General features: G+C 43.2%; 1 protein-coding gene across 1 annotated transcript; it reads left to right on the top strand.

The window, feature by feature from the left end:
- Positions 1-1,214: 1,214 nt before the first annotated feature.
- Positions 1,215-11,363, top strand: LOC106097101 (programmed cell death 1 ligand 1-like). Its single transcript, XM_019352692.2, has 6 exons — positions 1,215-1,365; positions 2,715-3,038; positions 3,250-3,513; positions 9,617-9,907; positions 10,050-10,133; positions 10,702-11,363. The coding sequence occupies exons 1-6, from the start codon at positions 1,293-1,295 to the stop codon at positions 10,770-10,772; spliced, it is 1,107 nt and encodes a 368-aa protein (XP_019208237.1). The 5' UTR covers positions 1,215-1,292; the 3' UTR covers positions 10,773-11,363.
- The last annotated feature ends 8,484 nt before the right edge of the window (positions 11,364-19,847 follow it).

The following is a 19,847-nucleotide window of genomic DNA, read 5'->3' as shown; positions in this document are numbered from 1 at the left end:
TTATTTATTAAAAGTGCTTTAATTTTTCACTGTTTCACTTTAGAAGCATAAATCTTTACACAGATGATGTTTATATGTTGATTTACTGAATATCTGTATTACAATGTGAACTAAAGCTTGTATTCTGCTGACAGGTGAGTGCCTGGCAAGGTAGTCGAGGAACCACGAGGAGTCACTTTGGAGAAAAAGGGAAATAAACATCACCACAACACATACACTGACAGATGAACAGGGAGGGGGGAAACCAAGAGTGAGAGAAAAAGATGGGGAACAGGCAGGACAACATAAGAGGATTCAGGGACCATGACAAACATGGACTTAGAGGATGGAGGTAATATGTTTAAAAGTCCACATTTAATTGATTTGCTCTTTGATAAAGTTGATATGGTTATGGGGTTTTTCCTCCCACAGTTTTCACTCTCAGCCAACACTCTTCACTCTCTGGTATGAATGTGTGCAAGTGTGCACAGGACCTCTTGGAATGACTGTCATGCCTGGGCATCAGTTTTTTGTTATTTTATTATCAGGACCCATCATTCCTTAAATACCTCATAGTAGCTTATCCTTATAGAATGCTTCACTATCAGTTCCTAGAGTTTCTAAAAGTAAAATATGAGGCCGTTCCTTCAGCTATTAGGCTGCTATGGGATCAGCTTCCAGTTTGGATTTGGGAAACAAACAAGGTTTATACTTTTAAGGTTACACTTAAAACTTTCCTTTTTGATAAAGCTTATACTTAAGGCTACACCTTGGGTTGAACCCAGGACGTTCTTGCTGTGAAGCAACAGTGCTAACAACCTCAGATGTTTCTGTATCACTGTAAATCTTGACCAGTGTAGTGTCAGTTAGTTTATGTTGTTATTTACTGTCATACATTTGAAAGAATTTGAAAGGTGAAAAGTGAAATATATATAAGTTACAGTAATGGGATATGGATTTTGTTGAAATGCTGTCTTTGAAGTGATGTGTTAGATGTTAAATGATATTACATTAATTGGCTGTGGAGTAAAGCTGCAAAATCTGGAGGATTAGAGTCTAAAGTGTCTTTAGATGGCATATGTTATGATATGTATATCCGTTCAACCTTTTCTTCTGCTAAAAAGTAAATTTAATAAAACTACAAGATGGGTGGGGAAGATCCTTCATGATCTCATCTACAAATCTTCATGTTCCAACATGACTTTGTGCAAAAAACAAAATGCCTTTGACTGCAGGAACTATGTGACTTTGATGTCTGAAGACTTGCCCAGAATACTCAGAATGAACTGTGTTTTCTTCCTTGCAGTCCAGTGATGCATATCATCATTGCTGCCTTGTTTGTGGTGATTGTTATAGTTCTTTTAATACCTACGATTGCGAGAGGAGGTGAGTAAAACATTTTTCTGCTGTTACCATGATGAGAAAAATGACTCGGTTAAACGTTTTGATCAGTGTTCCAGTTTTCTAAATCTGTGCAGCAATATGTTGCCTCTAAAGGGAAAGAGCTGCTGCATCCATACACGGGCACAGCAGCAGTAAATCAAGCAGTTATTACCCCAGCAATAAAAGCCTGTTGCTTGAATATCTATTAAAGTTACTGTGTCATATGGTGGTCTTTATCGTTCAAGCTCGGGTCCTCTACCAGAGGCAGCTTGAGAGTCCTGCGCAGTATATTTATGCTATAATAATAATTTTGTACCAATGTCTCAGATGACATCCTGCCGTGAGCTGGAGAACATCTGTGACAGTTGGCTTGATCTCTTTATCTCTTTTCCTGACTTCTAGCAAGAGAGAGTTTATGTACCATTTTTTTTGTTTTTTAAATCATGGAAGTGGCAATGATACAATAAGAAATAACACATTAATGAGGATGGGATCTTTCTTTATTACTTCACCATAAAAGGCACGGTTTGCCAATACCCTGTAGCATATGTGTAATAGATGCAATGTGACTGTACATTACACACAGTCTTAACAGACAAATAAATTGTAGATTGCCTTCTTTGCACTCCATCATGGAGGAACGTTGTCACAAGTAACTTTTTTACATTACAATGTAATCAATTTGAAAACAAAACAAAAAAATGCATTTTTAACAATTCCATAGTGTAGTGCTGTACACTCCTGCCTAAAAAGCACAAGATCTCTTGTTTAATCTGGAGGAAACACCAATCACTCTGAGGCTGTGTCAGAAACAGTGGAAGAATCTAGCAAATAAATAGAATAGAATAGAATAGAATAGAATAGAATAGAATAGCCCTTTATTGTCATTGTACATCCATCCATCTTCTTCTACTTATCCGGGGCCGGGTAGCAGCCTAACCAGAGAAGCCCAGACCTCCCTCTCCCCATCCACCTCCTCCAGCTTATCCGGGGGAACACCAAGGCGTTCCCAGGCCAGTCGAGAGATATAATCTCTCCAGTGTGTCCTGGGTCTGCCCCGGGGCCTCCTCCTTGTACATGTCATTGTACATGTACAACAAAATTGTGGGTGCTCAACACCAACTGTGCCAGGTTAAAATATAAATAATACACAACAGGGATAAATTGAAAACAAGAGAAATATATACAAAAATAAGAGAAAGACACAAAACATGTGGAATTACCTACTATAGTGGACCACCACTGGGGAGGGAAAAGATACCCCCCGATTCTTTGGCCTTGTTCTTGCAGTCTTGCATTTGTTGTTTACTAAAGAATGTTGTTGTTGTCGATACTCTTGATCTGATTTTCAGATGCCAAGGTGTCTTGTGTTTTCAAGGAGAGCTGCATCTTACCATGTAGTTTCCAGGGTGACATTGAAGAAGATCCATACATCCACTGGATGCACTTGTCAGAGGGACACCCTCTTGTCTACTTGCACTATGACAACAAAGAGCAGCTCACAACCCAGGACCAGCAATTCAGAAATAGGACGTCACTGTTCAAGGACCAGCTCTCCAGAGGAAATGCGTCGCTCCAGCTGGCAGGGGTGCAGGTTCAGGACGAGGGCAGATACAGCTGCTACATCAGCACCGATAATAGAGAGAAGGAGTCATTTATCGACCTCGAAATGCACAGTATGAGAAACCAAAGTAGTAAATAGTCAAATTTATATGAATATCAAAAAAGATTCTTTTAGAGATCCAGTTAATAACCTAGGGCTTTGTGTCTCCTGGTATATGTAGTAAATGTGTTGTTAAGCTGGAAAAATTTTGGTGTTTAACAACAAATTATTAAATCTTATTTCAAAATATTAATTTTCTTGTTTGTTTGTTTTCTCCTTTGCAGCCCCAGTCAAAGTCAGCATTCAGCATGTAGGAAACAGGATCACCTGCAGCTCAGAGGGCATCTACCCTGAACCTGAGCTCACCTGGTCAACCAGACCTCCATCCAAGGTGAGCTTCAAGAATACAACAACAGTCGAGCAGACCAAGCAGCAGCTCTACAACATCAACGGTTCTTTGATAGCTTCACTCGATGAAAGTGATCGAGTCTACAGCTGCACTGTGAGCACTCAGAGAAACAGGAGGAGAGCCAGTCTGAGGCAGCTACGTGAGTATGACCTCTCATATGAAAACTGAAATATTGTTGTATATTTTTATTTGCTTTAATTGTTATGAAGTTATGTGGGGCATGTGTTTTTTACCTTTGCTGCCGTGATGCCAGGTCTCTCTTGGACATTACATTTTTACTATCAATTAGATTTTTACCTCGATAAATAAAGGATGAATACATTTTTAAAAATGAACTAGGAAATGAGTTTTATAGCTGCTTCTTGTTGAATATTGAATATTTCCTGTTTTCTGAAGAAAAAAGATCATGCCTTGAATAATGCTTCTGCACTGTCTCTGATTAAGAGAAAAAAAATCCTTTATTTTGTGCATAAATGAGCATAACTGACAAAGTGGTATAGATCATGTAAATTTACATACATACATATGTTTAGGATTATTATTATATTCATTTTTACTTCAGGTCAGCTGGATGTAAGCTCCAGGATCCCCTTTTCCAAAAGTATGAGAGTTAAAAATTAAAGTGATATCAAGAGCAAAACAAAGAAATTAGTTAAAAAGACTTCAGCATAAAAATCTAACTTGAATTATCCATGTCACATACCAAAATCAGAGCTGTACAAATTAAATTGTGAAATAGCAGATAATAATAATTACAAATGTACAGATGCAGTAAGAGTAAGCTATGCAATAATTAATCTGTGCTCTTAGCTATCAGCTTGTCGGAGCTCGAGATGACTACTATGCTCAGCTATCTTGTATACTAACAGCCATTCCCAAAATGAAGCAAAGGAAAGAGAAAGCTTGAGAGAAATGTGGACTACTGTACAACTGGAACATACTACTGTGTTCCAGTTGGTATGAAAGTCCTGGTGCTGATATGCTGCATTTGGGTTTTCCTAAATGTGACAGTTGTGGCGGACCACCAGGTGGCTCCACTCACACCCAAGTTGAAAGGAAGTGCTGGGGTGGAGATTTTGGCGCTTACTGTATGAGAAGTTAATAAAGTTGGAGTGAGACACTGAGACCTCTCCTGTCGTTATTACATACCTCCACATTGGTGACCCCTGTGGCGAACATGCTAAGGCTCGAAGACGAAGCCAGCTCCGGCCTGGGAGCATCGGCTGCCGCCGGACTTCCACCTCCGCCGATGGCTGCGTTTGCTGTGGCGCTTAAATTGCCGGATTTTTGGCTTCACGACCCTCCTTCATGGTTCGTGCACGTAGAAGCTCAGTTTGCTCTTCGTGGAGTTTCAGCCGACGATACTAAATACCACCATGTGGTGGCCTCACTTGACCCGCTGTCAACCCGCCGCGTGATGACTCTCCTCCGGGACCCCCAGCCCAAGCCAAGTACACCGCCCTCAAGGCGCTGCTGCTGCGGCGTTACTCCCTCTCTGATGCTGAGCGAGCCGAGAAACTCCTTTCCCTCGCGGGCTTGGGCGATGGCACAGCTCTCGAGCTCATGGAGAGCTGTGGCGCTGGGCGCGGATGACGGAGGATTCCTCTTCACCCACCTCTTTCTCCGACAGCTGCCGGCTCCAGTGCGCGCTGGCCTTGCCAACTCCCCGCTATTGGCCACGAAAGATTACCGCTCCCTTGCGGAAGAGGCGGATCGCATCCTCCTGGCTACCAGAAGTTTCGGCGTCCAGGCGATTGTCCCGGATTCACCAGCCGTTTCTCCCGCCCCTCACCGATGCTCCAGGGGCCCTCCGACTCGTCCACGGTGGCTGGAATCGCTGCACGGCGGCACCGCGGCAAAGGGCTTTGTTTTTATCATCAGCGTTTTGGAGCGAAGGCACGGCGCTGTCTCCCACCTTGCAGTTTCCAGACCCAGGGAAACGGGCACGCCAGCGCTCTGTAGCAGCCGTGACCGTTGGCAACAAGGAAAGGCTGCTTTTCATAGAGGACTCACGCTCGGGGAGGCGTTTCCTGGTGGACTCCGGCTCACAGAAGAGCCTTCTTCCCCCGGCTGGCTCGGACAGGCTAGCTGAGGGCTGCGGGCCATTGCTAACTGCGGCTAATGGCTCCCTCATCAAACCTTCGGTGAAAGGTTGGTGACTGTTTGCTTTCATGACCGTGACTTTCAGTGGAACTTTGTTGTTGCTGCTAGCTCTGTGCCTATAATAGGCGCTGATTTTCTTTGTGCTCACGGACTGCTGGTTGATGTTGCCAACAGACGTTTAATTGATGCTGTGTCATTTTCCTCATTACCCTGTTTGACTCGGGGTGCCCAGCCCGTGGTGCATGCTAACTCAGTAGATTCGGGTGACGCTTTTCAGTGTTTGCTTTCTGAGTTTCCCTCACTCACTGTCCCCACTTTCTCGAGCACTGTGACGAAGCACGGGGTGGAGCATTACATAACTACAGTAGGGCCCCCGGTGTTTGCTCGCGCGCGCCGCCTCGACCCTGCCAAACTGGCTGTTGCTCGGGAAGAGTTTGCCACCATGGAGCGCCTGGGCATCGTGCAGCGTTCGAATAGTGCCTGGGCTTCCCCGTTACACATGGTGCCCAAATCTGACGGTCGGTGGCGACCTTGTGGGGATTTCCGCTGTCTCAATAACGTCACAGAGAACGATCGTTATCCCATTCCCCACATCCAAGATTTTTCCGCCCATCTTGCGGGGACCTCGGTTTTTTCGAAGATCGATTTGGTACGGGGATATCACCAGGTTCCCGTGCGCGCGGAGGATGTCCCCAAAACCGCCGTCATTACACCTTTCGGCCTTTTCGAGTTTCTGCGCATGCCTTTTGGCCTGAAAGGTGCCGCCCAAACCTTCCAGCGGTTGATGGACTCGGTCTTGCGCGGGCTGCCCTTTGTTTTTGTATATCTTGATGATATACTGGTGGCCAGCGGCTCGGAGGAGCAACACATGTTCCATCTGCGTCAGGTTTTTCGGCGTTTGGCGGAGCATGGACTGATCATTAATCCGTCTAAATGCCAGTTTGGGTTGCCGGTTCTCGACTTCCTCGGGCACCGTATTTCCGCCCAGGGCGCGGTTCCGTTGCCTGACAAAGTCCGAGCTGTTTCAGATTTTCCGCGTCCCACGAATGTTAAGGCACTGCAGGAATTTTTGGGGATGGTGAATTTTTACAACCGTTTTCTCCCCAGAGCGGCACATCTGCTGAAGCCCCTTTATGGGGCGTTAAAATGTAAGAAGGCTACTGACTCCGTTGACTGGATTCCGGAAAGCATCCAAGCGTTTTCTGATGCTAAGTCGGCGTTAGCTAATGCTGCCCTTCTGGCCCACCCATCCCCGTCGGCACCGATTGCGTTGACCACCGATGCGTCGGACATAGCGGTGGGTGCGGTGCTGGAACAGCGAATCTCGGGTGTCTGGCAACCGCTCGCCTTTTTCAGCCGTACGCTACGTGACAGCGAGCGCAATTACAGCGTTTTTGACAGGGAGCTGCTGGCTCTCCACCTGGCGACTCGTCATTTCCGTTTTTTTCTTGAGGGTCGTCACTTTACCGCATACGTGGACCACAAACCCTTGACGTTTGCCATGTCCAAGGTTTCTGATCCATGGAGTGCACGCCAGCAGCGCCAGTTGGCAGCCATTTCTGAGTTTACCACGGACATTCGGCACGTGGCTGGTAAATCCAATCATGTGGCTGACTGTTTGTCCCGTGCCCTGGTTTCTAACGTCTTTCTCGGCATAGACTACTCCGCCATGGCTGCCGATCAGAGCGGTGACCCAGACATCCTCGCGCTTAAGTCCACGCAGACGGGCCTCATACTGGAGGACAGACCCGTGCAGAATGGCGATCCTCTCCTGGTCTGTGACGTTTCCACCGGCCGCCCTCGCCCGGTGGTTCCCGTTTCCTGACTCGGTACATGCTCTCTCTCATCTGGGGGTCCGGGCCTCTGCTAAACTGGTAAGCTCTAAATTTGTTTGGCCGGGCCTTCGCAAATCGGTTAAGGAATGGGCGGCGGCGTGCATTCCTTGCCAGCGTGCGAAGGTTCATAAATACACCAAGGCGCCCCTGGAGCAGTTCTTCATACCCGGCAAACGTTTCGATCATGTGCATGTCGATCTGGTGGGTCCTCTGCCCCAGTCACAAGGTTTTACGCACCTTTTGACTATTGTTGACCGCACCACCCGCTGGCCGGAAGCGGTCCCCCTGGCGTCCACTACCGCAGCAGTGGTGGCCAAGGCGTTTTTGTCAACCTGGGTCTCGCGTTTCGGCCCCCCCGCAGACATTACCTCGGACAGAGGCCCCCAGTTCATTTCCGAGCTTTGGTCGGCCATGGCTGATGGACTGGGGGCCAAGGTCCACTGCACAACCGCATACAACCCGCAAGCTAATGGGATGTGTGAACGGTTCCACCGGTCGCTTAAGGCTGCTTTTCGCGCCTCCTTAAAGGATGGAAATTGGGTTGACCGCCTCCCGTGGGTTTTGCTTGGGCTGCGCTCTGCGGTTAAGGAGGATCTCGGCGCTTCCCCAGCTGAGCTAGTGTTTGTTCAGCCCCTCCGCGTGCCTGGAGAATTCTTGCCCGAGAACCCTCCCCCCTGCTTCGATCCATCGGTGCTATCTCTCAACCCGCTTTTGCACTCGCTTCGGGTTCCTGGTCCGGTGCACCATTGCCTGCCTGACGCTTTTGTTCCAAAGACTTTAGAGACTGCTAAGTTTGTTTTTGTCAGGCACGATGCCCACCGGACACCGCTGCGGCCGCTGTATGACGGCCCATTCAGGGTTATCGAACCGGGCCAGAAACATTTTGTTTTGGATTTTGGGGGTCGTAGGGAGACTGTGTGTGTTGACAGACTTAAACCTGCACATGTTCTTCCGGACAGTCATGTAGTGCCGGCCCAGGCCCCTCGCCGTGGCCGCCCTCCTTCGATGGGGTTAACAGACTCTGGTTTTCCCCCCAGGACTACCCCCGCCCACCGGCGTTTGAGCCTCCTCCTGCCTTTCCTGCTCGCCTTCGCCAGCCTCGTTCACAGGATGGACCTTCCTCTGCCTGTTCTCTCCCTCCCAGGTTCAGTCGTTCGGGCCGTTTGCTTAGGCCCAGGGTCCTGGACTGAATAGAGACCTAACTGTGTGTTCAGGGGGGGGTATGTGTGGCAGACCACCAGGTGGCTCCACTCACACCCAAGTTGAAAGGAAGTGCTGGGGTGGAGATTTTGGCGCTTACTGTATGTGAAGTTAATAAAGTTGGAGTGAGACACTGAGACCTCTCCTGTCGTTATTACATACCTCCACACAGTGTGCATTATGGCTGAGGTCTGTAGAGTCTAAGATGTAGTTCTTACAATTTTTTGTTTGTCTATTTTGGAGTTTCTTGGAGTTTGTCTGAGCATTTCACAGTTTGACCTTAAAAAAACACAACCCAGTATAATAGGCTTTGTTTTACGTTGTTGTTCTTTTCAGGATGTATTTAAATAATCTCTGATCAGATGACTTTTATTGTGTCATGATATGTAAAACCACCATTGAAACAGGGTGTACTTTTTCACGAACCTTGTGAAATAAGAATGTAAATTTCAAAAGAGATATAGAAAATGTTTTAGACTAATTTTAGACATTTGTATGTTAAAAAAAATGTTTTCCAAAAACTACTTTCTGTGTCCTGCAGTTGGTGGTACAGTGGTTAGCACGTCACCTCACAGCAAAAAGGTCCTGGGTTTAAAACAATCAGCCTGCTCAGACCTTTCTCTCTGGGATTTGTGTGTTGTGTGTCCTCTTGTGTTGTGTTGTGTGTGGGTTCTCTCCAGATTCTCTAGCTTCCTCCCACAGTCCAAAGCAATGTATGGAGTTAGGCTAACTGGTGATTCTAAATTTGCCATAGGTGTGAATGTGAGCTTGAGCTGTTATCTGTCTCTCTGTGTTAGTTTAGAGATAAGACTACTGGCCTGTCCAGGGTGTGCTCTGCTTCTTTCCATGTGACACATATTTGGCTCCAGCCACAACTCTTCTCTGAATTTAATAAGTAAAATAAGATTAATGGAATGGACTTTGTACATTCATACTAACATCTAGACTCAGCCTTCTTCTGAAGATCAGTGAAACTTATGCACTTTTACAGCCTACATATATAGGAAATGTTTAAAAATGCTGCTGGAATGTGTGTTTCACTAGTTTAATTTCAATGTCACCTGCATCATTTTAATTTGTTTTCTTGCCTATATGCTGTTTCAGAACAGATTAATGGCAGCGACCTTGAGGCAACAATCTCCTGTTCCTCTTCAAACACTTCTCTAATGAGCCTCATTTGGAGATTCAACCACAGTCAGATCATTGTGAGCAGGTCTGGACCCAGTGACAACTATACAGTCTCAGAGAGGTGGAAGCAGCATGTGAAGGGTGTCTCAGAGTCAGGGAACCTCATTTTAAAGTATTTGTCTTCAGATCAAGATGGAATATACTCATGTGAAATCAGTGATGCTGACGAAACAGTCATAACTGAAACGTGTATGAGGATAAGTGAAGGTAATGTTTAAACTGTTGAAAATTGCTAACATTTTAGCAGCTTATATTTTAAAGATAGGATTCTTGCAAACATATACAAACAGCTTTGTGAAGCATCAAAGAATAGCTCAGTTAACTGGCTTGTTTTTTATCATTATTCCAGGTAATTCAGCGAAGGTTGGCGTCACCATCGGGGTGGTTTCAGTCCTAGCCCTTTTTCTGATACTGTGCTGTAAAAAGAAAAGAGGTAAAATGATGCTCTGGCTTTACTTTGTGATTCATTTTGTGTGTGATGTTTGTGTGTGATGTATTCTTCTGTACCCATTTCTTAGAATAACAAGATAAGGTCAAATAGTAATGAAAAACAAAATCATGTAAATCATGTACATAAATATTAAAATGGTCTGATGCACTGTGTGAAATGCACAATACAAAACATTATATTTTTGTTTTGGTTTGTTTTTTTGCTATGACGATACAGCCAGCTCTCCAACATGAATCCAGTGTATCTTCTAATGATTTCTTATCGTCAGATAAATTAACTAACTACTATTCCAGTTTTACATTTTCTTGAAATTATTGAAGTCAGCTCAGGGTTCAGGTTCAAACACACTCTTCAACATCAATATGACAGGATAACATTACACACACTGAAATGACAACAAAGCAACCAAATTAAGGAATTTTTATTGCTGTACAGAAGTTGGTCTTTATCATGAGTACATCTGAACCATTTGTTTTCGGATGTGTTAACAGATAAACTTGAAGATAAATAAAGTAAAATCTCCAGTGAAACATCTCCCTCTTTTTATAAGCCACCAACATGAGTCTGCTTCAGTTGAATGTCTCTGAAGGAAAAAAAGAAGAAGACGACAATCACATGTGAAGTGCAAAGTTGACTTATCACACTAAAAAATGTGGGTGAAATTGATGTGACAAAGTTAACTGCAAGTTAATTGTAATTAGTAATAGTCTTTTAATCTTTTGTTAAATAAACATCAGTGTTGATAATTTTATACATTTTAAAAATTGTTTATAATTTTATAAATTAAGATATGTTTTTTTGTTCCTTGTCTAGTTACTGTTGTCTCCATGTTCCTTCTGTCTCCCCAGTTAGTCGTGTCTCTATATCTGGGTGTCAGGTCCACGTCTTTGTAAATGTCTCTTGTTTCCTGTTTTATTTTGATAGTCCTTGTCCTCTGTACAGTGTATCTAGTTTTGCTTCCCCTTGTCTCATTAGTCTGATTAGTCCCAGCTGTGTTTCCCTCCTGTTTCCCATTCCCTTGTGTATTTAAATCCTGTGTTTTCCTTTCCCCTTGGTCATGTTGTGCCACCTCAGGTGCTGTAAGTCACTGTGTGGGTCTAGTTTCACAGTGTTTTCTTCTTAGTTTCTTATTCAAGTTTTTAGTTTGTTTTGTGCGAGTTTATTTTTATGGAGTATTGTTTCCCAGTGAATAAAGCTGCTATTCTAAGTTTACCTTTTTGTGTTTGAGTCCTGCATTTGGGTCCACTTCCTGCCTGCCACAGCCACACATGACAACAGTGAACACACTGACTTTGACATTTGTCAGATTTTTTCTTTCTTTCTTCTGCTTTTTCATTTTCTCCTGTTGTGGCATGATAGTCTGCCACTGTAACTTTTCCCAAGGCTATCTACACTTTGTTCAGTACAAAGTGTAGATAACTGTTGACACACGAGGTTGCAACACACATACCGTGGGAAAAGCACCTGGCTGTGAGTCATCTGCCATCCAAGGCAGCAATGAAAAAAATTGCCCCACCTCTTTGTAATTTCCACAAAAACACAAGTTGAAATTTGAATGCAACGAGCCAAAGTAGAACTGCAAAGGTTTTCAAATTAAGTACTAGTACCGTTAATACTACTTCTATTACAACTACTAAAAATTGAAATTACTATTCTTATTAGTAGTTGGTGTTATTGTTATTATTAGGCTTGACCCTGAAGTAAACTGGATAATATAAAGTCCTGATTTGTAGTACAGTGCCCTGGGGTCTGGAACTTTACCCTCTTTGGTTTTTTTGAACCTCAGTAATTGTAGCTGTCACAGAAGAAAGTAGAGATTATAATCATGTTTTGGCAAATTTGTTTACTCTCTTGCCAGTGCTGCTAGCTTACTGGTAGACTTGATCTTGATCCATATACTTGAAATTGATGCGTTTTGCTTTGTTTTTTGGGTGTGATTGGGTGTCAAGAAAAAAAATTTGGTACTGCGTGAGGAATTCAGAAGTGGCAAAAAAATATGTGAGGCTGGTATTGCGTATGTATGAGGACAGTAGTGAGGTGTGTGGTTGGAGTGACAGATGAGTTAATTGGGTATTGGCCCTGAGTCCCTCATTGTTTGCAGCGGTGGTGGACAGGTTGATATCTGGTAGGACGCTCCACAGACCACGATTTGTACAGATAACATTGTGATCTGTAGTAAGAATAGGAAGCAGATAGAGGCCAGCCTGGAGAGGTGGAAGTATGCACTGGAAAGAAGAGGAATGAAAGTCAGAAGAAGCAAGACAGAATATGCGTGTGAATGAGAGGCAGACAGGTGGAAAGGTGAATGTCCAAAGAGTAGAAATAGTGAAAGCAGATGAGTGTGTAGCAAAATGAATTTAATATATCAATAATTGATTATTAATCACATTGAAAGCCAATCACAGAATATGGTGTTACTATAAATAGCAGCTGCCATCTGAGCATCTCTCAATCTCTCACCTGTTGCCGTATGCATGCAGGCCTTCGGTCACCTGACTTCCCCAGCTGTTACAGGTAGGAGTCATATACATGTTGCTGCTGCCTCAACCTGAATTGGCTACACTTGGTGAGATCACCTGCAGATTATTTCCCCTCAAGCCCTTTAATCGATTGCTGATATGTTTTTATTTTGTGCCGTATGTTTATTATTTTACTTGGTAGTAAACAGTTGTGCCTATTGGTTCTAGCTCCAGAAGCCTCCTATTGGCCTCTTTGTTTGCAAATTGGGCATTGTGTGACGAAGTGGTCAAATGGGTTATATAAAAATTTTAATATGACAACGCCACCTAGGGGAATTTCACCCACAGGAAAGATAGTCTTTTTAGAAACCAGAAAAGAATACACAGGTTCAAAGATGCACAACTGAGACAGATCCAGTATTAACATGTCTTTAATTATATTTGTAAAAATGTCAAAATAAAATAAAGTAAACAATAAAAGCTGAGTGTGGTGCAGCCTATTCTGTAACAGTGTCCAAAATTAAATAAAACTGAATTCAAGTTTGAATTGAATGGAATTGAATTGAAATGAACTGGACTCTCCTGTAATCCTTGACATGCACTTTTAATGTACATGTGATTTTTTCCCCCTTTTCCCTATGTAGAGCTTCTATTTATAAATGAGTATTAAGGCCACATTAAGAAAAGAAACATTTTAGTGATCATTTTGATACTGAAGTCAAAATTTCAAGATTAAAGTCAAAATGATGTATTTGTAGTTGTTTATTTTTTATTTTTTTTAATTTTTATGTTTTGCTTGTCCTATCTGACACTGTAATAATCAGAATTAGTGTCTGAAGGCCAAGAAAAATGACCAACAGATTTATTTTCCCAAATAGATCATTATGGCTGTTGCCATACTGGGCAACTTGATTGTCATAGGTTTTTTTTTTTCAATCTATTTTATTTATTTATCTATTTATTTATTTTACTTGTAATAAGTTATTACAGTCGAAACAGACAGGACTGGGGGATAGGACAGAGAAAGACAGAGAAAAGAGAAGCTGGGAAGAGGCTCAACAAAAGGAGAGGAAAAGAAAAACAGAGGGGAAGAGAGAGAGACAGAAAAGACACTAAAAATCCACTAGATCACCTGCTGGAAATTTAATATTTCAGCTTCTGAAAATGTGCGTGAGTATGACAACACAATCTCATGCGGTCCCTCAAACATTCAACTCACGTAGAGATTCAACCATAATCAGGTCATCCTGAATGGGACTCTGACCAACTACACAATCTCAGAGAAATGGAAGCAGAGGTTTTCAGGAGGGAATTCACACATGTGAAGTTGGTGATACTGAAGAGATGACAAAATTTTTTAGAAAAAGTAACTACCCATTCAATAAATCAAATTAATTAGTTTATTTTGTTTATGGTTGTTTCAATCTACTGTCATTGAGTCAAAAAAGACAAAGAAACTGATTACTATCTTAATATGAACTGCTGTAGTGCTAAACATTGAATTAAACCAAAAGAATACATATTTTTTCCATTTTTTCCTAGTACATATTATCTAGTAAACATTTCTAAAATATAAGCACCTCTTGTTACACTCAATCTCATACTTTCTTAATTGTCGGATTTCACCATCAACATGGTGCCATTTAATGTTAGCTAACATGTTAGCTTTCAGGTTAATTGCAGCTGTTTAATGCCAGGTTATTAAGAAGCAAAAGTGACAAGCAGGAAAGAATAAAAGATTGAAAAGTGCTGGATTTGGTCTGTGCGCCATTTTAAAGATAAGTAAAGGAGAGGCAGCTTGAGTCTGAACCTCCGTACCTGTTTGATTATGTAGGCAGAAGCCAATATTATATGACCTTTACTCCACAGTATGCAACAGAAAACATGCTTGATTTCATAGTTCAGTAAGTAACCATTGACATCTTTCAAAATTCATTTTAATTGGTCTTCCGTCTCCATTTTAAGTTTGTTTATGTGTTTGACATCAAACCTCTTCCAATAAAGCCATAAAGCAAATTATATAAAAGCTTTATAAATCAATAAATTATATAATCATTTTGACACCCCCCCCCACCCCCCCCAAAAAAGATCCAGTTCAGAGTTGTGATAAGGTTTGAGCCAAAAGACATTAAAACTGACTCTGTTTCTTTCTGTTTCGGGATATTCAGGAGCTATTTTAGGAGGGGTGATTAGAGCTATTGTGGTTACAGAAGAAGCAGTAGGCTTCACGCTGTATAAATGCAGAAGAGGTAAATGACATTCTCCCTTCACTTTGCATTTCATTTTGTTTGTTATCTCTACTGATGATCATATTTTCTGGAATCAATTCCTCAGAGCAACAATGTAAAGACAGCGAAATGCATACATGAGAAAATCTGTTTGAACTACTCTGAAAAAGTTCACTTGTTTGAAAACAGTGTTATGGTCATGAAGATACAATCAGATGTCTATAATGAGTCTAATTAAACTGCTGTCTAGTCAAAATGATTTAATAGCGTGTCAGACTGAAGCAGCGTTCAACAACATCCATGACATGAAAAAACAGAAAGCCTCTTTCTCTTTAGATTTGAAGGCACAGTCAATAAAACCAACACAAAGTATATGTAGCAAAAGCATTATTAAGTTGGGAAATTAAGCAGCGTTGATCAAAGCATTGTGTCTTTAAGGGATAACGGCGAAATGAAAGATATAATTATTATGGGTTTTTCATTGTCTGAAATGTTCATAGTGAGGCACTGCAACCTTCAATTTTTTCAAAACTTTTGGATCATTATTTTCCCAAAGACAGCAAACTAACCTAAAACATTCAATCAGGATATTGAGAAATTAAATAATTTACTATTTTACTCCAAACTTTAACTTGTTTTTTTTCTGACATCTATTCTGTTTTCTTTTGTCATTGTTATTGATTTAAAAACAAGTTACCAAATTCCACCAATTCCAAAATTTTAAATGTGTTTCAAACAAGAAAAGGGGCGGATTTTCACATGTTCACGATTCTGAATAGTTTGAATTCCTAAATTTGTGTCTGTTTGTGATTTGTAAAAAATGTTGCTTAGACGTTCAACCATGGCACCATTGTGACTTGACCTGGAAGTAACAAATACTACACAGCCAAAGAAAAGCAGCATTAGCAGCTGCAGAATGTATCTGTCAGGTAGCTGCAGGACTAATTTTCAGAACATGAGGGAACTGAGGAAACACTAATAACTGATATACTGCTGAGCATAGTTAATATGTCAAGGTAAAGTAGTTCAGAGAACTATTTCAGAGAACTCCACGAGTGTTGCTTCATAGCCATTGTAGGATGGGTGTTTGCAGTGGTTTAGCAGCAGTAGTAATACTGTACTATAGACAATCTGCCTACACTGCTGAGTTCTGTATTCATTTTAGACATGTGCTCATAATGTCTCATGAATATAAAACATTTTCCAGGTCATACAGTAATGAAAGTGTCATATTCGCTGGAGGGCTAGTGAACTCAAAAGCAGATGAAAAGAATAGTGAGGAACTTCCAGTGTTCATCGCAAAACTGCTGAGATCTGTGACTGAGGTCAGCACCTCAGTGCCGGGCTGCACCAGTGAGTAGGAGTGGGGTGAAGCATTCCTTCAGAGTGTGAGTTGGGTTTTTTTGAACAATCTCCAGGGATTTGCTCCGAAATATGGAGTTAAATCAGGGCCATAATGTTTGTGTAGTTAAAAGAAAAATTTGAAATCGAAAATATGTAAACTGAAAGCAAAAGTCACATTTTTAGAGTGAACTTTGAAAAAGAAAGAGTTGGATTTAAAATAAAATCAAACGTTACATTTTTTCAGATTCAGATCTTTTAAATTAATGTACAAAAAAAAATTCTTCAGGTTCGGATTTTTCTCTCAGCTTCAATTTTTTTTTTTTTTTTCACTTTCAGATCTCTATTTTTCAGTTACAGACTTTTGGCCCTGTTTTGGCGTGGTGGGCGTGGCTACACAGAGAGGGGCGGGGAATCATGAGTGACAGCAGACCGCTGCAGGCTCAAGATGGTCCATTTTTCATGTTGCCTTCAGGAAACCTGGGAATGAACATAATTTATCGAACACCTCCTGCACTGTATTATTTGATAATGTTTAGAAAACATGTCATGCATAACTACTAAAACTCAGTTACTAAAGCTCTTTCAAGCAGTAATGTGTACAAATTACGCCGTAACTGATCAATTATGAGACGTTTTCCCAGCCACTACGTGAGAAGTGGTCATTTCCCACTGGAGCTGCAGAATGGAGCTAAAAATAAATGTTTGTTTCAGTTCTATGAAGCTTTGAGTATTTTGGATTAGTAGTACTGCTGTGTTTGTTGCATCATATTGCTGTAATTGTTTATATGCTTTATATATTCTGAGGTAAGTTGATCTATAGTGTTACATCATATTCTATAAGGATGTTATGTGTTTGTATACTTTATGCCCAGTTTGACCCATTTAGCAGAAGTCGGCCTTTTTAAGGCTCTGATATCTATTCTGTATGACTTAAAGCAGTTATGACATGGTCTGATTTTCTCACCCAATAAAGGAATATTTAATATATCAGTCTACTCTTCATTCTATCAGCAACATATATATATATATATATATATATATGTATATATATACAACTGAGGATCATGAACTGAGGATAGGATCATGGCCAAGCTTGAAACCTGGACCCCCCCTAGCCGGGGGACCCCCCTAGCCGGTTACCAAGATTACGTGAAGTACCCTCAGAAGGTCTGCTAGATGATGTTAATTGTCCTACAGTTATTGCACTACGGATGATACCTACAACCACGATTACCGACACTAACAAGCTGATCTACACTACGGCAGCAGTGATCAGTGAGATGCTTGGCTACAAGTTGAACAGCCACAAGGGGCAGTACCCTCCATGGAGAAGGAGGCTAGAGGGCAAGATCAAAGTAGCACGAAGGGAGGTTAGCCAACTAACGGAGTTGCAGAAAGGCGCAACAAAGAAGGTGCATAAGAAATACAGCAAGCTGTCCATACCTGAGGCCTTGGAAACTGCCAAGCAAAGACTCACAGCCTTGGCCAGCCGCTTGAGGAGGTACACCAGAGACGGAGCAATACTGGAAGAGCATATGGGAGAAGGACGCAACCCATAACGGCAATGCTCAGTGGCTAGTGGATCTGAGGGCAGACCATAGCGACCTCCCTGAACAGGGTCCAGTAACCATCACAGTGGCAGACAGGATGAAGAAAGGATGAAGAGTTGGACAGGGCCCGACATGGTTCACGCCTACTGGCTGAAGAAGCTGACTGCACTCCACGAGCGTCTGGCAGCACAAATGAACCAGCTAACGAGAGCCACCCGGAATGGCTAACCGAAGGTCGGACGGTCCTGATCCCCAAGGACCCCAAGAAGGGACCGGTCCCATCCAACTACCGACCAATAACCTGCCTGTTGGTCAATACATGAGCGGGGCACAGAAAGGGATTGGCAAGAATACCAGAGGCGCAAAACACCAGATACTGGTAGACAGAACAGTCAGCCGAGACTGCAAGAGCCTGGATTGATTACAAGAAGGCCTATGACTCAATGCCCCACAGCTGGATACTGGAATGCCTAGAACTGTACAAGATCAACAGGACCCTAAGAGCCTTCATCAGTAACTCAATGGGAATGTGGCACACAACACTAGAGGCCAACTCCAAGCCCATAGCACAAGTCACCATCAAGTGCGGGATCTACCAAGGAGATGCTCTGTCCCCACTGCTGTTCTGCATAGGCCTGAACCCCCTCAGTGAGATCATTAACAAGACTGGCTACGGATACCGACTACGGAACGGAGCGGTTGTCAGCCACCTCCTGTACATGGATGACATCAAGCTGTATGCCAAGAGTGAACGAGACATCGATTCACTGATACACACTACCAGGCTATACAGCAATGACATTGGAATGTCATTCGGGCTGGAGAAGTGTAGTCGGATGGTAACAAAGAGAGGGAAGGTAGTCAGAACTGAGGGGATTGAACTACCAGAAGGCAACATTGCAGACATAGAGGACAGTTACAAGTACCTGGGGATCCCACAGGCGAATGGGAACGATGAAGAGGCCGCTAGGAAAGCTGCAACCACCAAGTACCTGCAGAGGGTCAGGCAAGTCCTGAGGAGTCAGCTGAACGGTAAGAACAAGATCCGGGCCATCAACACCTACGCCCTGCCCGTGATCAGGTACCCTGCTGGGGTAATAGGCTGGCCAAAGGAGGAGATAGAAGCCACTGACATCAAGACAAGAAAGCTCCTTACCATGCATGGAGGGTTTCACCCCAAGTCTAGCACCCTGAGGTTGTACGCTAAGCGGAAGGAAGGGGGCCGGGGACTGGTGAGTGTCAGCACCACAGTCCAGGATGAGACAAGAAACATCCACGAATACATCACGAAGATGGCCCCAACTGACAGTGTGCTCAGTGAATACCTCAGGCAGCAGAAACCCAAGAAAGAGGAGGAAGGCGAGGAACCATCATGGAAGGACAGGCCCCTGCACGGTATGTACCACCGGCAGATAGAGGAGGTGGCTGATATACAGAAATCCTACCAGTGGCTGGACAAAGCTGGACTGAAAGACAGCACAGAGGCACTAATCATGGCAGCACAAGAACAAGCTCTGAGTACAAGATCCATAGAGGCTGGGGTCTATCACACCAGGCAAGACCCCAGGTGCAGGCTGTGTAAAGATGCCCCAGAGACAATCCAGCACATAACAGCAGGGTGCAAGATGCTAGCAGGCAAGGCATACATGGAACGCCATAACCAAGTGGCCGGCATAGTGTACAGGAACATCTGTGCCGAGTATAACCTGGAAGTCCCGAGGTCAAAATGGGAGATGCCCCCAAGGGTGATGGAGAATGACCGAGCTAAGATCCTGTGGGACTTCCAGATGCAGACGGACAAAATGGTGGTGGCTAACCAACCGGACATAGTGGTGGTAGACAAACAGAAGAAGACGGCTGTAGTGATCGATGTAGCGGTTCCGAATGACAGCAATATCAGGAAGAAGGAACACGAGAAGCTGGAGAAATACCAAGGGCTCAGAGAAGAGCTCGAGAGGATGTGGAGGGTGAAGGTAACGGTGGTCCCCGTGGTAATCGGAGCACTAGGTGCGGTGACTCCCAAGCTAGGCGAGTGGCTCCAGCAGATCCCGGGAACAACATCGGAGATCTCTGTCCAGAAGAGCGCAGTCCTGGGAACAGCTAAGATACTGCGCA

The sequence above is a fragment of the Oreochromis niloticus genome, linkage group LG9 (genome assembly GCF_001858045.2).
Source record: "Oreochromis niloticus isolate F11D_XX linkage group LG9, O_niloticus_UMD_NMBU, whole genome shotgun sequence".
Lineage (NCBI taxonomy): Eukaryota > Metazoa > Chordata > Actinopteri > Cichliformes > Cichlidae > Oreochromis > Oreochromis niloticus.
The sequence above is the reverse complement of the archived record's forward strand: the minus strand, read 5'-3'. Positions and strand labels throughout refer to the sequence as shown.

What these genes read in the sequence shown, in the direction of transcription:
- LOC106097101 (XM_019352692.2), top strand. Translation starts at nt 1,293, where the DNA reads ATGCATATCATCATTGCTGCCTTGTTTGTGGTGATTGTTATAGTTCTT. An exon ending in ACCTACGATTGCGAGAGGAG is followed by an intron (nt 1,366 to 2,714) that starts GTGAGTAAAACA and finishes TCTGATTTTCAG; the next exon opens with ATGCCAAGGTGTCTTGTGTT. An exon ending in GTGCTGTAAAAAGAAAAGAG is followed by an intron (nt 10,134 to 10,701) that starts GTAAAATGATGC and finishes TCTTTTTATAAG; the next exon opens with CCACCAACATGAGTCTGCTT.